We start from the raw sequence: 20,920 nt of genomic DNA on the forward strand, positions 1-20,920 counted from the left end.
TAGGAGCGAGTTCAGATAGTACGATTCTGACCAAGAATCTTGTAATATCTTGCAGTCACGTTATAAAATCGCTACATATGGCGAGAAAAGACAAAAATATCACGATTATCAAAGAGCACCTCTTCGACAAAACGAATATATTTTGAAAGTCCGGTTATCTCGGTAATATTAAGCAAGACGCATCAGCATCTACTAAACCCGTCCGTGCCCGGTCTGAACCGGTTCGGGGGGGAAGCGCGCGTCCCCGGCGACGCCCCCCTCTCGTCACGCGCCAAAACACAGCAGCGCGCGCATACACGCGCGCGCATACTACCGCTAACTCTCGTATCCTCATTGGCTCGCTAAAATGCTCGTGCCTCCCGGCAGACTTCGCGTTCATTTGTCGAGTAGCTCCTGCCGCCGCCGAGCACGCGGACGTCGTTGGTCTAAGCAGGAGCGACCCTTCCATTCTCATTGGCTCTTTTTTTATTATTATTATCACAAACGCTACGAAGAGAGTTGTAAACGAAGCGCGTGCTTGCGGAGAATCGCGGGGTCGACGATACGCGTGCGTCTTTTCTCATCTCTTCAGCACCGCGAGCTGTGGATAGCAGGTCGTACCCGTTAACGAGCGAGGCGACGCAGCCCATCGTCTGCTTTCTTTCTGTTGCTTACCCTCCCACCATTTTGTTGAATTTTCGCCAGCACCGGTAGCGTCTCGAGTCTAGCGAGCGGCGGATTTGGGCACACCACCGAGGCTTTTGTTTCGCTCCTTGACGGGCATTTAGTCGTTGCCCTCGTCGGAGCTATTGACCGATAGCTTAAGGGCAAGAGACCACCGCGTGCATCTATTCGGCGTGGTGGACGTAACGTTTTTTTTTTTTTCTCCCTCCGCCTTTTTAAGTTAGCCGTGTTAACGGTTATCTAGCGGGATCCTGGATCGGGTGAGGCGGGAGCAACTGGCAGTGAAAAAATACGCGAAAGCATCGCTCGAGCGGTCCAACTAGCGCTAGCTCTCGAGCTAGCCTGACGCGCCGCAGTCGCATCCCATTGTTTGGGCTCCCAGCTTTCTCCCCGTCGCTGCCCGACCCCGGATCCCGCGCTCTCGCCAACCTACTGTCCCTCGCGGCTGGAGCACTTTTATTGCAGTTTTTAAAGCCGAAACGATTTTTTAAGTTCCGTTTTAAACATGTGTTCCCGGGTGTGGTTTGTAACCGATCGGCGCATCAGCCAGGAGTATCCTCAAGTTCAGATCCTGCGAGCTCTAAAGGAGCGCTGTGCAGAAGACGATGTTGAATTTCGATATCTCTTAATGGATGAGATCGTTATAACCATCACCGACGGACAGCTTGGTAAATGCAACACCAATACTTTACATCAACTGCCTAAATCTCGAGTTCATACTTTATTCGATGTCTTATTTACATTTTTTAAAAAATGACTTGTTAAATTCGGAAGTGAGTTGTTTATGGTGCGTTAGCGTGGACTGGTGAGGATGTAACGTTAGGTTAGCTGGCTAGCTAACCGCTACCTTCACTCCTTTCTGTGTGACAGTGACCGCCTAACCTAATTTCCAGGCAGTCTTCGATACATATACGGACATTGGACCGTTTAAACCTAAATGTAGTCAGACCACAGTGATTTTGGTAGTGGACATGTGGGTTTAACGTCGTTTCATCCTTTGAGACCCGTATAACCAGCGTGTAGTCGCGAGCGTCTGGCGAGGCTGAACGCGTTCTTCGTCGAGACGCGACGGTGGAAACTGCTGTGGTGCGACATTTGCTTTACTATAGAGGCTGTACATGTACTAAACGAAACTGGTTTTAATACATTGAGAAATCGGCTCTTTGCATTTAAAAAAAATCATCGGATGTTTCATTCGTAAGTTCTAGAAGCAGAGTTAGGCCGTCTGGCTGCATCGCGGATTTTTTAGTCGTATTCCAGCCCCGATCAACTGCTCCATGGTGTTTGACGGTTTCGTCAGCTATCGGTTGTAAATACTGAAATAAAATTTCCCCCAAATTGTGCCCTATGCACATTTTACACAAATAAAGTTTAGATAGCGCCGTTGTTAATTAATAACCAGATTTGCGCCTGCAGTGTAACGTGTAGATGATGTAAATTCACAGCCCCCACAAAGTGTGAATGACTGCGAGTGTTTGCGTGTACAGGACACTGGTAATATCCGACACTGCAGATCGGTCCTTTATAGCGCAGCTGTCCTTAAATAACATGTCATGACAATGGACATGCAATGACCTGTTTTGGTGCTAGCTGGAAACTCTTTTGATATAAAAGAAATTTATATCGTCACCAGAGAGAAAGTGGTGAATCAAGATAAATGAGATTTGACATGATTGATGAGGAGTCACTAACAAGCTCAGGAGAATTAGCACAGTCCTTGGTCTGAATTTGGGGTGGCAGTGGTTTGGGGGGGGGGGGGTATTGTTCATCATTCTCTCTAATCTTCCTATACAAAAAAAAGTATTCAGTATCATCCTTTTATTTTTTGTACATTTTACCTCAGACAAAAAGGTATTATACAAGTATTAATTTTATTGGCCTAATACATACCACATCACTAGCTACCTGTTTCACCTTTGACCTCCAGACTTTAAAAAGGTGATGTCCAAATGCCTCCAAAAATTGTATTTTGTTTTCTGGGCTTTTATAGAAACATAATTGCATTTATTCAGAATAGTTTAAAACATTACTTGCAAAACATTCAGGTTTACCCATGAACAAAAAAATAATATATATAATCTTTTGATAAAACTAGGCATTTCTTGAGAGAGGAAAAAAATCACTGTAAACAGCAAGGTAAAGGCCATGGGTTTGCATCAGAACATTTCAAACAGTTCCAAAGTGCTATGAGTACTATGGAAATGTACTTTGGAAGTACTATGAGCCCAATACTTACTGGAGTAATTGTTTCTACAGGATTTCAGTTGATTAGGAATGAGTAAGACAGATCAATATGCCTTCCTAGGAGCTAGTTGAAAAATCTAATTAAAATAAGAGAACCTAGTAATTAATCATCTTGCAAAACAAGGAAATTTATCTGCTTACCTCTTACTGGTGGATCCTTGCTTCAGCATGTTTGTACACTCCTCTGTTCTTTCTCTGTATGGGAAGGAGCCAGCCATATTCATGTTAAGGCTTATTCATCACACTATTGTTTGTTATATATTGAAATGTTATATTTTAATACAGAATGTTAATACAAATGGTAATACAAAAAGCATGACTGCTTTTTCTTCTTAAAAAGCACCAAATAGGAATGTAGCCCATGTTATTTTTTGGGGCCATATTTTGCCCCCGACTCCAATATCAGCAGAGCCTCAAACTCCTAGTCAGACATGCCATTGTTGTTTCAGAGCTTGACACACTCTTCTGGTATCAGTATCTGACTGCGCAACTGTGTTGAATTCAAAACAGCCCCTTTTTTTTGTCTTGTGGAATGGTACCAAACTGATCCGTAATTGAAAGTCCATTCAAGATGGCTGCCCCATAACATTATAGTGTGTTGTTCTTTTTTTTAAAGATATCCTGTCATGTCCTAGATCTTGTCAGCAAGTTAGAAAATTATTTCAGAACCAGATCAAGCAAGTGTGGGTAGACTTGGACATGAAGTTACAGAAAAGATGTATAGTTGTAGGTCTTTGAATTGCAGCGCTTGCTTCCATAATTAACGTCACAGTTCTGGTACAAAAACTAATGAAGGAAACATCAGTTACCAAATGGCTCTTAATCTGTATTCCTAATTATATCACCTCGACACCAAGATAACTTTCTCTGGGGAGAGGTTCTTGCAGCTTGTTGTTTCCACCTAACAAATCACATCTGCCCGAACATGAATCAGTCACACGTTGGTTGAGGGAGCACAGCGAAGCTAAAGGAGCTCTGTTACCAGGTGTGTGCCTGAATGTGGCTGAAGTTGATCGTGTGCTCTGGGACTTGGGGAGGTCGGACTGGGCCTATAGACACAGTTGACGAATTATGCCACTACACCGTTGATTTAGGGTTTACAGGTTCTGATTGCTCTACATTCTGCTATGTTGTGTCAGTCAGCAATATGAGACCTATGTTTTGACTGCTGTGTTTGATGTTAGCAGGGCTAAATAGTCCAAATCTGTTTGATAAATATATTTACATAAATGGTAAATTTGGTAAATACATTTTTTTTGTAAATATATAAGGCCCAAACTAATTTTGGTACTGTATTTGGTAAATATGTATAGTAGATCTGTTTATAATCAAAATGCAATGACTTAAACATAGCGGTGTTTATCTGGGCTACATACCAATTACGGCTTGGTTCAGTATTTATTGAAAGACTATATTGAAATTAGAAAAATGAAAAATGAGAATGGGACGCACCCCTTCCCCGATCATCGCAGTAAGAACTGGGGTGTGGCCTGTCACAGACAATGCATGGCACAGTGGAAGCACAAACCTGGATCTCAGCAGTGAGTTTTTTTTGGCGAGAGAGAATGTGCTGTAAAGCCACACATATTTGAGACGTATGACAGTGGGAGTTTAATGTTCCATGGTCCAAACGCACTAGTGTGGGTGGGCATGTGCATTTGGGTGGGAGAGAATGAGCCTTCACGAGTGATCATTCCACTGTCCTCTGAGAAATGTAACACTGTTTTACTGTTTCTGCTTGTTTTGGTGCCCCACACCAGTTAGAGGGGACACTTCCTTCCACACATGCATGTGCGCAAACGTGCATGGTCGTAGTCTTAAAACCTCAATGAGATTACTGCACTGCAACCCACTGTGTAGTGACAGAGCACAGTAAGGCGACACATACACAGTACAATAGGTTTGCCCAACACACTATTAGAAAACTCAGTCATGGGCTATGTTACCTGTACACGCATGCACTCTCAAACATGTGCACCTGCTGCTTTTGGTGTAGACAGCCTACAGCCATGCTTAGTCAGGCTGGTTTATGTACCCATCCTCTTAAGCTCTGTAAATATCAGACACTCAAAGATCATATAGGTGTTTTATCATTTGATTATGGTGCAAAGTCTTAAAACATTGTTACAAAAAGCTTTTTTTCAGAAGTGTGTGTGTGTGAGAGCGATGGGACTTTTCACGTGTCAAAGCCTGTGCGTGCGTGTCCGTGTGTGTGAGTGTGTGTGTGTGTGTGTATATGTGGCCCAACGAGTGGTTTTCCTTAAGGGAAAATTGTCATTGGCTTGGTGCTTTGGCATGGATGTGGGATGGGTGTTTCTTTTTCTTTTCCTTTCTTTTTCCATGAAGCCCAATAATGAAAGTACCCCGCCGGCGTAAACCTGGAAAACGACAAGTCACAGGCTGAAGCCTAAGGACACATGCTAAACCATAAAGCAACAGGAAAAGGTTCCTGGGAGCAGGAGAGAGGGGAGAGGAACTACGCAGACAGATGGAGACAAGAGCGCACGAGAGTGCAGCTGTGGGGGGGTGGGTGATGTGGCCACGGATGAGTTTACCATCTGAACGGCTGCTTCATTCTGAACCCCAGGAACTCGTGACTGCTTTAACTCTTGTACTCCTAAGCGGTCCAGACCCCCAGCCGCATGTGCGCATGCCCAAAGTGTGTTCTTTATGCCCAGCTGTGCGAGTAGGAGCCTGAGTGTGTGCCAGTAGTGTTGCATCAGACGCAGCCAGAGACATATACGCAATCTCACCCTCTTTTATGCTGGATGGCCGTGCACCACACTAGCACTGAGCTGCATGGAAAGGTCTAATACAGTAATTTGCAAGTTCAATTCCAAATACACATCAACATAAGGTCCAAACCAGAATTTTTGGGAAATAAATAATTTGAACATCTTCCAAATGGGAACCCAAGATCAGTCATTAGATCAGCCTGCTCCATGTAGGATAAGAAACTGCACAAAATAGTTGAAACACTGACATCAGTTAAGTTAGACTCACAGTTAGCTTGTTAATAACCTTGGGCAAAACTACTTTTCTGTTGATCACTGCTGTGTGAATGGGTGGCAAACACACAACAGTTGCTTGGTGGGGAATTATCAATGTAATCTGAAAAATACATAATGTGCTGTTGTGAAAACTGATTATTTGAAAGAATTGCAGTTGCATGCTGATGTTTAAAAGGTCACTTGTATTCAGAGCAGTGTACTATTAAGGCAGTTTAACACTGCATGCCTGCAATGTTAAAGTCCTGTTGTAGCAAAGGCTAAGATCTGTGTGGATGTTCGTATGCATGTGTGTGTAATAATATAACTTGCAGTGTATTTAGAAAGCTCCTATGTCATCACAATACCTCATATAATGACACACTTCCTTACTTATTCCTTCTGACCCTGAAGCAAAAGTAAAAAAAAAAAAAAAAAAAGGGGGGGGGGGGGTAAGATTTATTATACTGGAGGCCTGAGTTGCAGAGTAGACCTTGATAAGGGTCGTCATTCAGGAAGTGTGTGTGTGTGTGTGTGTGTGTGTGTGTCTAATTAAGGCAAAGTGATGGTGAATATGAAATGTTGAATAAAGCTGAGATGGTAATTAAACTGTTAAAATGAGAGGAGGAGAAGGATCTGGGTTAGTGGGTCAGCACATGGCAGCAAGTAGAATGTTCATGTTGATCTACTCTGGAGGTAGCAGATCTCAAAAACTTGGTAGTGCAGAGATTTTATTTGTAAGTGTCCCGCCAGCTCATTTGGCATATCAGTAGAGAAACGGGGAGAGTGTCTGTGTGTGTGTGTCGCAGAGGGAGGCAGTGGTCCAAATGCAGGGCTTAGTGTTCTGTTGGGCATTGCCCAGATACATGTCAAGAATCCTCCCCACACCCCAGCCCTGGCGGCAGCAGTCCTGCTGACGCGATGCAGCCTCAAAACCTACAAAAGTCCTACAACCAGGAGGCTGCTATGTAATAGCCTGAAAGAAGCTGAAAACAAACACTGCTTAGTACTATGACTTTAAAAAAAAAAAAAAAAAAAAATCAATAATCTTGATGAGCAAGAAACCAAACAGTGCAATTGTGAGTTACTTGACAGATGCTGCATGCGGCGTGTTAAGCATATTCACGGGTCGCTCTGTCTCTCCTAGGGCTGCGCGTGGGGCAGGAAATGGTGACGTCGTACCCGCAGGTCGCCGTGGTGCGTGTCCCCACTCCGTGGGTGCAGTCGGACAGTGACATCACTGTGTTGAGGCACCTGGAGAAGATGGGATGCCGACTGGTGAACCGACCTCAGGCCATCCTCAACTGCGTCAACAAGTTCTGGACCTTCCAGGAGCTGGCAGGACATGGAGTCCCACTGCCTGACACTTACTCCTACGGTTAGCACCAGACACTCTCACATCACACACAGACACACTTAGCATTAACGCTGAGCAGTGATGAAGGCTCGCCCACAGGTATAAGAATACCCATGCCCGCTTAACCTCTGTGACTTGTATTTGTACACGGTGCTTGGCCATTTCTCCTTTGCTTTCCACGGACCCCATCATAACAACAGCGACACGTCACAGTCTCACACACACACATACTGGTGCTTCAGCAGTTCCCTCTTCTGTTCTTAACCAGAATTAGTTGTGGAAAGAGAACTGAAAAAAGACTTGTGTAGGACTGCTGCGCATTCAGCAGAAATCTTTGTAGTGGAAAGTAAAAACAACTTCAAAAACTTCACAAACACCTTTGTTCCATTTTAGCTGGTCTGCAGCAAGGCTTCTATTACTGACAAGCCTCAGCTCTCCTGTATTTTATTATTAGTGCAAGACACCAAACTATGTAAGTATTTATGTTAATGCTGTGTATTCCAACATAATTAGAACAACATTGCAGTACAAAAAAAAAACCCATTATTGAGTAAGACTCAATACTTTTTGACAAACCCCAGATAAGCCCGACTGTCAGAGTGTACATTCTACGCATGTCCACACATGCGCAGATAAGTGAGAGACCCTTATGCAACAGGGCTTGAAGGGAGTGGTGGTGGGACTCATGACCATCTGAATGAAAACAGACAGGGAGAGCGTGGCAGCTGCTCCAGTGACGTGTCCCGCCCCCTGCCTGCCTGCCTGTCTGTGTGTGTCTCTCTCTCCCAGCTGGAGCACAGAGCTCGCGATAGAACGCTACAAAGGCCCCAGGCAGTATCCGTGGCCAGCGTAGCGGCGCGTAAGGGAGCAGAAGGCCCGAGTCGGCGTGCAGCAGGGGTGCGGGCATGCTCTCCCCTCGGCCCGGGCGAGCGGACCGAGGCACGGTTGTAATTAAGGCTGGGGCCTGCTGCTCTCCCTCCTCCCCGCTGCCATCCAGAGCCCAGCTGCCTGTGCTCCACCCTCAGCAGCACCACATCACGCACCGACTCAGCACTGCAGCCCCACATTGTCAGTTAATACAGGCCAAAATGGGTGTGAACGTGGACAGCGGTTGTGAGTTGAGTGGTTTCTGGTTTGAGGCAGGCAGTTTTGTTCTATTAGTAATTCTAATAACTTGTTCTTTATGAATGCCTTTAAGAGAGAGTTATCGTAATAGTATAATTGTTCAGAAGCGTCCGTTCCGATGCTAAAAGGGGTACGTTTCTGTGAGTTTAAGATCGTCCCATTCAGCTCATGCCTGTGGAGTGGGTGTTAAGGTATGGCAGCACTGGGGTGGTGATTTACTGATCATCACTGCATCAGTCATCAATCCCGGCTTTGGATTCATCACACCGTGCTCTCTGCACATCTAATTTGGCCCTGCCATTTCACACACACACACACTGCAGTGGATATTAGAGTCCAATTATTGCAGAGGTTGTAATGTGTGTGTGTGTGTATGTGTGTGTGTGTGTGTGTGTCCAGGTGGCCATGATAACTTCCGCAAGATGATTGATGAGGCGGAGCCCCTGGGCTATCCCATTGTGGTGAAAAATGCTCGAGGACACAGAGGTGAGTCCCTTACTGCTCCCAGACCAGCTCTGCTGCTCTTTGTGGTTATGCTCAGTGGAGGCCCAGGGAAAGGAAGCCTGTTCCCAGATCAACTCCCACACTACGTCTGGGAGCGGCTGCACTTATGACATTTTGCATGCTGGCAAAAAAAGTGGTAGGGTGGAATGGACCAGTGCATGCTGGGAAGAAAGCTAAATGACAGGCCGCTCCACTTGAGCATCATCTACAGACAGCTCTGCACAGTGAATCAAGACCAGCTGTTCCCCACCCCGAGTGTCTGCCGTCGCGCACCAGAGAGGCCCCTCTCCCTCCCAGAGAGTGGAGAGGCCGAGTGTGCTCGGCCGACTGGAAACTCTGGGTCAGCTGCGTATGCAAAACTCAGGATAGGCCTGGAAAAATGAGTCTTTATTTTGTCCCCTTTATTTTGTCTAAAGGAGAGGGGGAAAAAAAGCAAAATGGGTCAAGAGTCTGTCAGACTTGTGTAATGTAATGTTTATTGTTTATATATTTGGAATTGTCAGGGGTATATATATATTTTTAATCTTGCTGTCAAATAATCTATTTTGTTTGTTGTATATCTGAAGTATTTAGGAAACACATGGACATGTGCAAACACACCGCTGCCTTCTTACTGTGTTAGAGGTTAACACTTGCCTCAGGCCAAAAGCCTGCCTTTACATTTTTTTGTGTGAAAATGTGCTCCTGATCCCTCACGCACATTGATGTGCACAGATGCCTCACACAGCCACAATCATGGTATGGTTCTGAAGAAATGGCTACTATAGGTACACTAGTTTCAAGTCAAGCCTTTTCTAACCCCACCTTCTCTGGCCATATGAAATCGTAAGGATGAGTAGAATGGGGAGACGTTGAGTTTGCCGTGCTAACACGTGTTTCCGTTCTGTACCCTTTGTGCAGGAAAGGCAGTGTTCCTGGCGCGCGATAAGCACCACCTGACCGACCTGTGCCATCTTATCCGTCACGAGGCGCCGTACCTCTTCCAGGAGTACGTGAAGGAGAGCCACGGGCGGGACGTGCGTGTGGTACTGGTGGGCGGCAGGGTGATCGGCTCCATGCTGCGCTGCTCCACGGATGGACGTATGCAAAGCAACTGCTCGCTCGGTAGGCCTGGGGGTAGGGGGAGGGCCACGCCAGGGGCGGGGCACGTTGGTTTTTGAGACGGGTTCAATTTAGGGTAACCGAGAGCTGAATGACAAAGTCTTTGTTCAGCTCAGATGTCGCCATAAGTCGAGCCTGAGAATAGAAATTACACTGATCTGTAAATGTAGCCTCATGTAAACCACACACACACATTTGCACACTGAGCACAGAACATACATATTGCTTATACAATATTCAAATATATTCTTCAAATTCTTATATCTGCCGATACAGACAGAGCAGTTGTTCATTATACAGTATGCTGGAAAGAGAAACACCCCTAAATGCACCCAGTTATGAAACATACCAGACTCAGCAGATGATGAGCCTCTCTCTCACTCGCTCTCTCCTCCCCCCCCCAACCCCCTGCGCTCGCTCGGCAGGTGGGGTGGGCATGATGTGCCCCCTGAGTGAGCAGGGCAAGCAGCTGGCCGTGCAGGTGTCCAACATCCTGGGCATGGATGTGTGCGGCATCGACCTGCTGCAGCTGAACGACGGTTCGTTTGTGGTGTGCGAGGCCAACGCCAATGTGGGCTTCATCGCCTTCGACCAAGCCTGCGGGATGGACGTGGCAGGAATCGTGGCGGACTACGCCCTCTCGCTCCTGCCCAGCCGCCTCAGCCGCAAGATGTCACTGCTGTCTGTGGTGTCCAGCGCCAGCGAGACCAGCAGTGAGCCCGAGGTGTGCCTCCCCGCCGAGGGCTGCATCCCGCCCGAGGTGGGCCCGCCTGTTGCCACCTGCACCATCCCTGACGCAGTCAGCACCATGAGCACCAGCTCTACCTCCAGCGAGAGTGAGGCGGAGCTTAATGAGATGGGCCATGCCCCCAGCACAGCAGACCCCGCCTACAACATCAACTCTCTCCTCGCAAAGGAGATTAAACTGTTGACTGAGTGAGCTGTAGATAAACGGCTACCACATGTGCAAGCACGCTAATACACACACTGAAGATATACATGCATATACAGTAAAGACATACAGTACATATACACATGCAAGTTGATATGTTGCATACAATGGTCCATCGTACACCTCGTGCACACACACAAACGCAAGTGTTGTCATATTAACCTACTGTGTAAATGTTGGTATGAGGCTGCTCCCCTGATGTTTCGGTTTAACTAACTGCACTGTACATTTTACAGTCAATGTGAAAGTGTACACTCAAGCCATGCTTAGTGCACTAGCTGAGGTGTATACTCCAATTTTTTGCAACCTAGAGCTATGGCTGGACAGTTTATTTCCCATCATAGCAAAATCATCAGTTATCATTCAAATTTATGCAGACTGACTTAATAATTAGACAGTGCACACAAACACAGTTGCAAATATGTATAAATATATATGTATGGAGAGAATGAATTCAGTCAGTCCCAAGACCATTGCAAGGCTTGCTGAACATGCTGCGCAGTGTGTTGTGATCATTTAATGTGGTGAGAGAAAAGGGCCCTAATCTCCTTGTTAGAGGTTTGTTAGCGTTTAAAGGAATACTGTACATGTGGCCTCAAATTGTGACACCACCCTTAGTGTGGCACATTTACATTGCCATTGAATACAGAACATAACTGGAAAAGCTGTATATAATTCTCTTCCGAATTCAGTTGAATGACCCTTAGCTGTATAGAGCAAAAAAGCAGTTAAGCACATTTTTAGTTTCAGTGGCTGGCTGTATGTAATGAACCTTCTTACTACACAAGCACAAGATCTAAATGGTCTGAGTAGTTACTGATTTGGAACCAGACTGGAGTGGTTTTATTAGTGGTAAAGGTTAGAATGTGGGTATAACGATAAATTTGTCCTGTGTCGACACTTAAGATGCCAACCTTCTGGCAACGAATCCTTTCTTTATTCTAACTCTGATTTCATAGATTTCAAAAAGATAATTTTGTACTCATTTTTAGTGCAGACAGGCAGGATATGTGACGTTGGGCAAGCCTTTCTCTTCTTTTTTAATTTAATGTTTTAGAGACTGTTCTTAAAGAGCATATTCTACCCAGAGCCATTGCTGGTATGGTTTGGTTAATGAGGCAGTCATTTTAGAAAATCTGCTGTTCCCCATTTTAAATAGGAACATTAAGTCACTCTGGTCCTATAAAATCTGCAAGGAGAAGTGACACAAGCAGAAATACAAGGTGCATTTAAAATATACCTTGAAAATTTTAATCTGCTTTCATTGCCAAGTATTCATTCACTTGTCTTGTAAATACAAGTTGAAATGTGTGTGTACAACATGTGGCACACCCAACTTTCCCATTCTGATTTTTAGCACCTAAGCAGCAAATTATGTAGAACAAGTATACATAGTGTGGATGTGAATTAGGTTTTGCATTCCACAGCAGCTGAAATTTTTGCCCAAACCTTTAAGCTGTCTTTTTGCAGTTTATTTGTACAAAATCTACAATAAAACATTAAAACTCAATGGGTGCTAGGCCTTCTCTGAGTTCATCTTGGCGGCGTAGTCTGATAGAAAAACAATTTTCTAGAGGACAATGAGCTGAACTACCATTCTTTTTAAGCAAGTTGGTCAGTTAAGGTCTTGTGTATGGCGTTAAAATGTATTAGCATGCCATCTACTTTTGGTAACTTGAAGCATCCTGCAGTAGCTCTGTCTGCCATTTCACAACCTAGTTTCTGGATTTAGCACAGGTCTGGATGGAGTTTACATCCAGACTGAATTCATTTTCACACTGAGTCTTAATCTACATAACACTGCAGCTCATTTTCAATATGGACCAAATTTATAATATGAACTCTGTTTACAGTTTACATTGTGTTTACAGGCCACAACATTCAGAAAAAAAACAGTTTACATTTATGTATAATTTGTAGTGCTGATAAGCTGAAAACAGTTGTATCTTAGAAATGAGACTTCTGAGACTTGGATAAAACTTTTGTTATAGTTTACATTGAGACTGAATTCAGATTAAACTCAGGGAAGCAGCCTGGATTACATCCCTCCCCTGTCACATGTGACATCCATCCGTACTTTGCCTATAATGTTCAACATCCAACCAACCAACTGACTGACCAATTAATCTATTTAAAAATAAATAAACAAAAAATGCTTGTACCCTGATGGTCAACATGTACCTTTTCCCTTGTTTATCATGTTCAGTGTTTTTGTTTTTTAATGGTTTATTTTTAAGGATAAAACTGGTTTGTGTGCCTGAATCTTGGTTGGTTGGGGAACTGTGAATGTGGATTTAAATGGAGCAGTTTAACTAACAATGGTTAACAGCTAAAGCACATGCATACACACATTCACCATCACATCACACCCCATGTTGTGATTTGTTGTATTCTGTGATGTGTTCCTTCATTCCATCACCTTTCATAGGAGTGAACCATAATCAAGCAACCAGAGACACTAACACTCACTGTAATCAGAGCCATCAGTTGCTTTGCCTGTTTATTGCTTTCCCCAAACCTGTCTTACTCCAAACCCTCACCTGATATTAAAGGGTGAGGCAAGATTTCAGAGCACTGAGTATTAAACTGGCATGATCATAAAAATGTTCTTCTAGTTTTAACTGGGATCAAATAGGACTTGCAGCAGAGAAATTACTTGCAGGCTCATTACTATGACTGACAGAGGCAGAGATTGGTTATACTCACTGGGTAACAACAATGTAAAATGATGTCAGTTTAATTGCTGCTAACACTTTGGTTCTGTTGCTCTCCAGGATGTAAAGGGATGTGAACAAAGACTATAGGTGTAAACCACTTATTTGCCTCTTCCTTCTTTTTGTTCCTCCTGAATGAGAAAAAAAACAAAAAAACAAAAACAAACAAAAAAAAAACTAAAAAGAGTAGTAGGAGTCATAATAAGCATTTTAAAAATGTCCAGACATGAAAACAGGGCCCGTGTTTATTTACGACCACTTCCCATTCTAATTTATAATAATATACTGACACCAGGGTAACTACTATTAAACGTATAAGGAGATCCTGCAGAGGAACTGGACAGCCATAACTATATGAATAACTATATGAACCTATAGAAAAAGATTGATATTTAGGGGATACAGAAATATATTGGATATAAATTTTTATTGAACACATGGGAGTTTTCACGAGTGATGCATTCAGATCCAAATTGAGGGTGCACCCGAGTACTTGGTGTATTATGGTTAGCACTGACTCAGAGGTGTTTACTGATTGTACAGGTTACTTTGCAAGGCATGTTTTGGTATGTGGGTGTTGAATGTATTGGTTATTGCTGAATGGTAGGTATTTGTTGTATGGTGATGTGTTTTTCTACTTCTTGTATGAGACTCTGGATAGACTCAGCCAGACTGTTCTGCTCCTCACACTGCCGGCTAAACTCTGCAGCCTTCCTGCCAAAGTCCAACGCCTGCAAACAAGTCAATATGTCCTAAGAATCAGGCATCAAAATTGTGTTATTTTATTCATTTAAAGAATCAATGATTGATTTGCTAAGCATGGCTATTGATGAACTGCAGGACGTTTGGTTCCCATTATAGCCAGTGACACACCTGAACCACCTATCTTTATCCGTTCAACTTTATCTACCAGTGCTAATTATTAAACTAGACCAGGCAGCCCAAGCACATGCACACAGCTGCACTGGGTCTTAAATACAGTTATGGTCTTCAGGACCTCCACATACAAAGAACCAGAAATTAAAAATACAGTATTCACAGACCATGAGGCTGACTGAAACAGCTCATGTTAAATGAGTTTATTTTATGGATGTATTTCTTTGTTGGAGAATGACATCAGGATAGGTTTAGTTTATGGTTAAGGAGAGGTCCATTCTTGGAGGCTGGATCCAAGAAGTTAGGTCATTAGAGAAAGACCTCTTCTGCCAAAAGGATGTCAGCTTAAATGTACTAAACTGACTAGCTTTATTCATGCATTTGGTATGGGAGTCATGCAGTCATGGCTGGCATTGCTTTTGTTAAAGAAAGGAAGACCCATAGCCAGCTATAAGAGTGCTAATGAAGAACATTAAATCAGCACTTAAATCTGGCTACTGAGCCACCTTCGATTGAGAAGTAGTTAAAACAATTTGAATAGTCCAAACTGGCTCTCACCCCCACAGACAGCAGAGGCGGCATTGCCTGTGATTGTCATACACCCAGGGATATACTGCCTGTTGCTAATGCTTAAAACCACATTCGTGAAAAGCAAAGACAATGTATTTGTGTGGAAACACTATACCTTACTGTGGTCTCTGCAAAGGAACCAAAACATGGCAAGAGAGTGAGACAACAACGCACTCTGACCAAGAGAGTGAGACAGCATGGCGCTCTGATGGGTGTTCACACCCTGCTGCTGGGCTTCCAACATCACATTCAACATCTGATCCACTTCTGCAAGCTGTGCCTCATCTAAACACACGCACACACACACACATACACACACACACACACACACACGTACGTACACCTCCTGGCAAAGTAGGATGTGCAAGGTTGTGGTAACACCAAAGAAATGGCTTTGATTCTCAGAAAGCACACATACAAATCACACTTTTAAATATGCATCAAGGATCTGTATAAGTCTGCCAAATGCTGGAGATGTACATATGTAGACATAAATCATTTAACATGCTTGCAAATACACCTGAGGTTGTATACAACATGCTCAGATCAGCATTTAAGCACACGGAGAGTAGTGCTGCCCTATATAAGCTGTTAGTCATTTTTACTGATGTTCAAAATGTTAACTGCCTACCTACATAGGTCACCATCAAATGCACAGCAAATTGTAGTGAATAGACGATGCACACTACATATTCTAGTGTATACTGCAATGCAATGCTGTCTTATTAAAGTTATACTTTTTCAGTTAGAGACAATATTGCCAACTTATTATTTCATATTCATCCTGCTTGACAACAAACAAAATGGGTAAATGAGAACCTCTTTATTGGAAATTCAGTTGTTACTCAGAGTAAGTCAGAAACAACGGCTGACACCTACTGATACTAGGTAGTATTCAAGTACAACACAATGATGCCACAAATATGATAATCCGCACACCTAGTAACATTTAGTGACATTTCGAGCAGGCTTTAGCTACTTTCCATGAAAGTAGTTGACAACACTTTGGCAAGCCCTTTTTGTGGAGATATGCAAATTGGGGGGGGGGGGGGGGGGTCCCAACTTGAGCTATATACCACAAATGCCATTTTATTTGACTTTGTCAGCCATTTAAAACATCTTGAAACAGTAGCTTGGCTATCAGTTCCAGATGTATAGGTCTTTCCCAATTTAAACAAATGAGAGCCTGGTTTTGCATGACTGAAAATAGCTATCTAGGGATGTGGCAAAAATGGCCGACAACTAAACACTTTGCACAGGGCCATAGACGTTAACGCATTCTACAGAGGTCTAAATATAGCTCAATGCAATAGCGAGAAGGGTCTGTCTGTGGCCTATTGACTTTACCATAAAACGGCGCACATTTTGGCAACGGAAATTGTGCCATTGATCCATAGTGTTTATCCAATCTCTTAAACAGCTAACCCAATTAAGAAAATATATGTCAAAATACTGTGTCAAACCATTTATCCTTACACAATGCATATACGCAGATATTTAGATTTAATAAGGTTCTTCAAAATAAAGGTCCCACAATAATGGCGAAATCGAATCAATTTAATTTTAGGCCTTTGATTTTACAATTTTGGGATAGACCATGACGTTTATTTAGCCAGCCAATGTGTTATTTTACACATGCCATGCCGTTTGCAATAAGTCACTAGATGCCTAAAAGTAATTGTAATTGGAAGGTTGCTGGTTCAAGTTGCCACTGTTGGGCCCCTGAGCAAGACCCTTAACCCTCAGTTGCTCAAGTTCTACTCAGTCATAATTGTAAGTCGCTTTGTGTAAAAGCGTCATATAAATGCTGTAAATGTAAAACAAAATAGGCGTCCATGGCAAAAGGGCGTTTTATGGCCAAGTTTGCGCGAGGTGACAATGACTAACCTAGCTAGCTGGGCAAAAGCTAGCTAACTTGAACTGAAAGGACATTAGACTAACTCATCTTCAAAAGGCCTAAATAGTCACATGTCAATGCATTTATTAACTTTTTTTTTCCGAGCTAGCTAGTTAGCTAATGTGTTTTGCTCGATAACCCCTTTCAATCAAATTAGCTAGGTTAGCTACAGAGACCCGCTAGCTGACAAACAAAAACAAAAAATAACCCCGTTTGTCAGATGGCTAGCAAGTTATCCTAGCTAGATATTAAGATACATCACATTTTTCTACATCGGTCATAGGGAATATGATCATGGTATATTTGCAGCATAGCTAGCCAGTGCATAGCTGTAGCTGAGCCATTTCCTGCTCAGGTGCCAGATACAATGCTGTTCCGTGATCAGCTGACCCAGGTTCAGCATCTTAGTGTCTGCAGTGTGTGTAGCTGATCAGAGCCGATACAGCCCGCACTGCGCCACTCCCATAGACTGTACAGTCTATATTCACTCCACAATTGAGTTCAGCAGGTTTATAGAGGGGAGGTAACGGGGCCAGACACCAGCACGTGCTACATTAAGCTGTGTCAGAGTCGGTTTTAGTCATCTAGAGCAAAGATGGTTGGGCTACCGGATTCAGCATCGGGATATGTTAAATATAATTTCAGTTACCTTACACCCCCAACACGCTCACTTCTGATACATGCATATCTCCACATGTAGGTGTGAGTGTGACCAGACTGTTAAGTTGACTAAAGTCATTTGTATTGTCACGTGAAATCAAGATTCATAACTGACTTGACTTAGGTTAGGCCTGGCATTGCTAAATGTTTATAGTCTGTTACCTGGATTGGTGCCAAGGAGAGAACTCTTTCAGAATAAGGAGAGTCACCCACTTGTTTTACGCATTCAGACAGTGTATATGATCATATCATTGATATTGGTTATGGTTAGATCAAATGTAAGAACAGAAAGAGAATCAAAAATGGGTAAATTTATAATGCTCACCAAAGTGTTGCTCTCCTTGAGTGCCCCTCTGACTGTAGTGCTCCACCATCTTAGACAGGTGCATGTGCCAGATACTGGTGACCTCAACACACGCACACCCAAACACATGCTAGAATCAAAAGCCTAATGAACAGGACACATGAGGTGAATGATTACAAGGTGCTGATGTACCTGTGAATACAGCGAGATGGCAATGTCCGGCTTCTCTTCCTTCACAAAGACATTTGCCATCAGGAAATAGCCTCCTGCCGATACCACACTATTTAAGCCAAACTCCTCGCTTGCATGAAATATCTGCAAGCACGAACAACTATTCAGTGCAACCTTTCTATTTAAACAGCACATGTGCATAAATATGCCAAAAAACTGATACTTTAGACAAAAGTCTATATGGGTCTATAAAGGCGAGGGGTAGGTATTGAGGAAAAGGGGGGAGTGACATCAATGTGTGAAAACTTAGTTATAGTGAACAAAAAGGATGTTGGTTGAAAGGAAGGAGTTCTGTTAGTGGATATTGCATAACTGCATTTGAGTACAAGTAAACACACAGGTAAGCCTTCCATGGCACACAGCACAAATGTGCAGGCAGACTCACATCATTGGCAAAGTGCAGCAGGGCTGAACGGTAGCGTCCGGTGGCGGTGTACAGACGGCCCAGGGTCCGGTGCAGCTGATGAAGAATTACCTGACTGCAGCCCAGAGTCTTCATCGTTGTCCACTGTGCCTTGGAGAGATAGCCTTCAGCCTGAGAAAGAAAACCTAAACCTGACAAAACACACAGACAGATGTACACCCAGAGAGAGAGAGAGAGAGAAGCCCTGTTAGAGCAATTAGAACTGTTGTTTATGTGGGAGCTCGACACTGAGATAAAGCACTCTTAAACTTTTCTTATTGTAAGAAGAGACATAAACACTCATACACAATGTGTCTGATCGTACAGGTCTGAGTTCAGACCGTGCTTTACTAGCTTTAAGAATGTAGATATGTCTCAAATGATTTTTCACAATGATCAGCTCAGTGACAACTATGATCACTCACAATCTGAAGCCATGGTGTGCTAGCTTGTTTATACAGAATGCAGTTACACAATGGCTTTGGAAGATGCTTAGCTTATTTAAAATTAAAACGAGTAAGCTGTCTTGCAAGTGTCTCAAAGCACATCTGAGTCTCATAGCCATTCATGTAGTCAATCGACACATATTTGCTCAAAGACAGACTGTGTAAGCGGCGCTGTGTGCTTCACCCATGTTTGCCTCAGCAAGCAGCAGGTAGGCTGGCACATGCTCCACAGCATTGGGGCCATAAACATCCATGGCACAGCGCAGGGAGAGCTGAGCTGCTGGCAATGCCTCCTCATACTTCCCCTCCGACACCCTCCTCTTAGATTCTGCATGGGACAACTCCATTAGCTGCTCCTAATGTCAGTCAAACACACATTCCAATAAGAATATGGCTCTTTGTGTCAGTTAATACATACATTAGATAATTTGTATAAGCTGTAAGTACAGCCTTTGTGCATTCAACTACTGTGGTCTTTAGCAGAGGCAGTGATTAGGTGAGCACGTACCAGTCTCTTCTGAGTCTGCATGTGGTGATGATCTCTGTCTGTTTGCCAAGAGTGTAGGGGAGCAGGTGATCGTATGAGGATCAGAAGCTCGCACGCTTTATTATGTATGCTGTTCCAGTCTGCCTGCTGGTGCGCTACATCACTGCAGAGACAACACACACACACACACACACACACACACACACACACACACACACACACACACACACACAATCCCCAAACGGCAACGCTGCACTGATATGTCTGTAAAAAGGACCGCTCACGCCAGTGCGCATGGCCGGCACCACAGCGTGGGTGTGCAAGCGCTCAGGCCCTCGAGGAATGTCCATCCTGCCAGAGAGCGAGACAGACCGCGTTCCGCTTTCCTGGCCCTCGCCGTTAAGAGATCATCACCATGGATCCTCCAATCCATGCACAATGATCATGGTCGTTGAGTACAAAATTACAAAGTGCACACTGCTTTTTTTTTTTTTTTTTTTTTTTTTTTTTTTTAACTGTCGCGCCTTCTCTCTGTTCTTGTTTAAACGCCCCCCCCCCCCCTCTCCCCCAACTTCTCTCAGCTGTCTCGTCAACATTTCAGTCTAAAAAACGGAAACATTATGTAATATGGACAAACGTTTAGAGGTGTTCAGTTGCTGCCACCTGGCGTACGTAAGGTCATATTAGCTTTTCGCTATAATCGCTTGTTATTAAAAGCTCTGGAACACCGCTTGTTTTGACCTCGTTGTTTTGAATAAAACATTTAACATTTAGCAAGTTAGCTAGCTAACTGACTAAACTTACCAGTAGTAGGTAACGCGGCATTTTGTGCATTGGAGGTAAGCCGGTTTTTGACAAAGCTCACACAATTTCTTCCCTCCTTTGGGGTTTGCTAAAGGGTTTATTGTTGCGGACATCCCATCTAATCAGACGGAAAGCATTCGGAGGCTCAGCTACAGCAATTATACTGAGAATCAAAATTTAAATCAAACTAGTTTTTCAGTTAGCTAGCTAGCCTAGGAAGCCAACTAAAATGGCCCACGAAGAGAGAAATACATCATAGTATAAAAAAATACACCGACGGTTTTAAAAGTACAGAAAATAAACGCAAAAGTAGATAATGCGTAATGTTTTTAATTCAAACGTAGCTAACGTTAACGTTACCGGTTTCTAGATAGGCTGTCTGTGCTGGCTTTGTTTCTTCTGTCGCGTTCAGGTTTCCAAGGTTACCAGGTTACGAACCGTTACCTTGGAAACCTGGCTCCCAGATGGTGGAACTTCCCTGGCTGTCCGGACAGCAGAGTTCCATGGAGTTTTCAAACGCAGACTGAAGACCCATCTATTTGTGGAATATTTAAACTGATCCTTATTGACTAATTGACCATTGATCCTGCACCTA

General features: G+C 43.6%; 2 protein-coding genes and 1 long non-coding RNA gene across 8 annotated transcripts; 1 reads left to right on the forward strand and 2 right to left on the reverse strand.

The window, feature by feature from the left end:
• Window positions 1–387: 387 nt before the first annotated feature.
• On the forward strand, window positions 388–13,747 carry rimkla (ribosomal modification protein rimK-like family member A). The gene is made up of 5 exons (XM_027001365.3): window positions 388–1,331; window positions 7,042–7,272; window positions 8,776–8,862; window positions 9,781–9,984; window positions 10,407–13,747. The coding sequence occupies exons 1-5, from the start codon at window positions 1,169–1,171 to the stop codon at window positions 10,919–10,921; spliced, it is 1,200 nt and encodes a 399-aa protein (XP_026857166.1). The 5' UTR covers window positions 388–1,168; the 3' UTR covers window positions 10,922–13,747.
• LOC145653731 (uncharacterized) lies at window positions 8,877–10,542 on the reverse strand. Its single transcript, XR_014119902.1, has 3 exons — window positions 10,331–10,542; window positions 9,858–10,116; window positions 8,877–9,290 (listed from the first exon to the last, which is right to left on the reverse strand). It is a non-coding gene; the product is annotated as an uncharacterized LOC145653731 (long non-coding RNA).
• On the reverse strand, window positions 13,640–20,738 carry zmynd12 (zinc finger, MYND-type containing 12). 6 transcript variants are annotated; one of them, XM_081707652.1, is made up of 9 exons: window positions 20,326–20,738; window positions 19,543–19,684; window positions 19,219–19,390; window positions 18,571–18,740; window positions 18,147–18,269; window positions 17,976–18,057; window positions 15,209–15,378; window positions 14,286–14,378; window positions 13,640–13,778 (listed from the first exon to the last, which is right to left on the reverse strand). In XM_081707652.1, the coding sequence occupies exons 1-9, from the start codon at window positions 20,436–20,438 to the stop codon at window positions 13,749–13,751; spliced, it is 1,095 nt and encodes a 364-aa protein (XP_081563778.1). In that variant the 5' UTR covers window positions 20,439–20,738; the 3' UTR covers window positions 13,640–13,748. The 6 variants fall into 6 exon arrangements, with proteins under 6 accessions (XP_081563778.1, XP_026857167.2, XP_026857168.2 ...); XM_027001366.3 differs by lacking the exon at window positions 13,640–13,778 and having other exon boundaries at window positions 13,786–14,378; window positions 20,326–20,443; window positions 20,686–20,737; XM_027001367.3 differs by lacking the exon at window positions 13,640–13,778 and having other exon boundaries at window positions 13,786–14,378; window positions 18,571–18,734.
• Between the last annotated feature and the right edge of the window lie 182 nt (window positions 20,739–20,920).

Source organism: Electrophorus electricus, chromosome 25 (genome assembly GCF_041902795.1).
Source record: "Electrophorus electricus isolate QZ-2024a chromosome 25, ASM4190279v1, whole genome shotgun sequence".
Taxonomy (NCBI): domain Eukaryota; kingdom Metazoa; phylum Chordata; class Actinopteri; order Gymnotiformes; family Gymnotidae; genus Electrophorus; species Electrophorus electricus.

What these genes read in the sequence shown, in the direction of transcription:
- rimkla (XM_027001365.3), top strand. Translation starts at nt 1,169, where the DNA reads ATGTGTTCCCGGGTGTGGTTTGTAACCGATCGGCGCATCAGCCAGGAG. An exon ending in CATCACCGACGGACAGCTTG is followed by an intron (nt 1,332 to 7,041) that starts GTAAATGCAACA and finishes TGTCTCTCCTAG; the next exon opens with GGCTGCGCGTGGGGCAGGAA. An exon ending in GCAAAGCAACTGCTCGCTCG is followed by an intron (nt 9,985 to 10,406) that starts GTAGGCCTGGGG and finishes CTCGCTCGGCAG; the next exon opens with GTGGGGTGGGCATGATGTGC.
- zmynd12 (XM_081707651.1), bottom strand. Translation starts at nt 20,438, where the DNA reads ATGTCCGCAACAATAAACCCTTTAGCAAACCCCAAAGGAGGGAAGAAA. An exon ending in GCTTGCTGAGGCAAACATGG is followed by an intron (nt 18,741 to 19,218) that starts GTGAAGCACACA and finishes GTGTTTTGTCAG; the next exon opens with GTTTAGGTTTTCTTTCTCAG. An exon ending in TCAAGGAGAGCAACACTTTG is followed by an intron (nt 15,379 to 17,975) that starts GTGAGCATTATA and finishes GCGTGTGTTTAG; the next exon opens with ATGAGGCACAGCTTGCAGAA.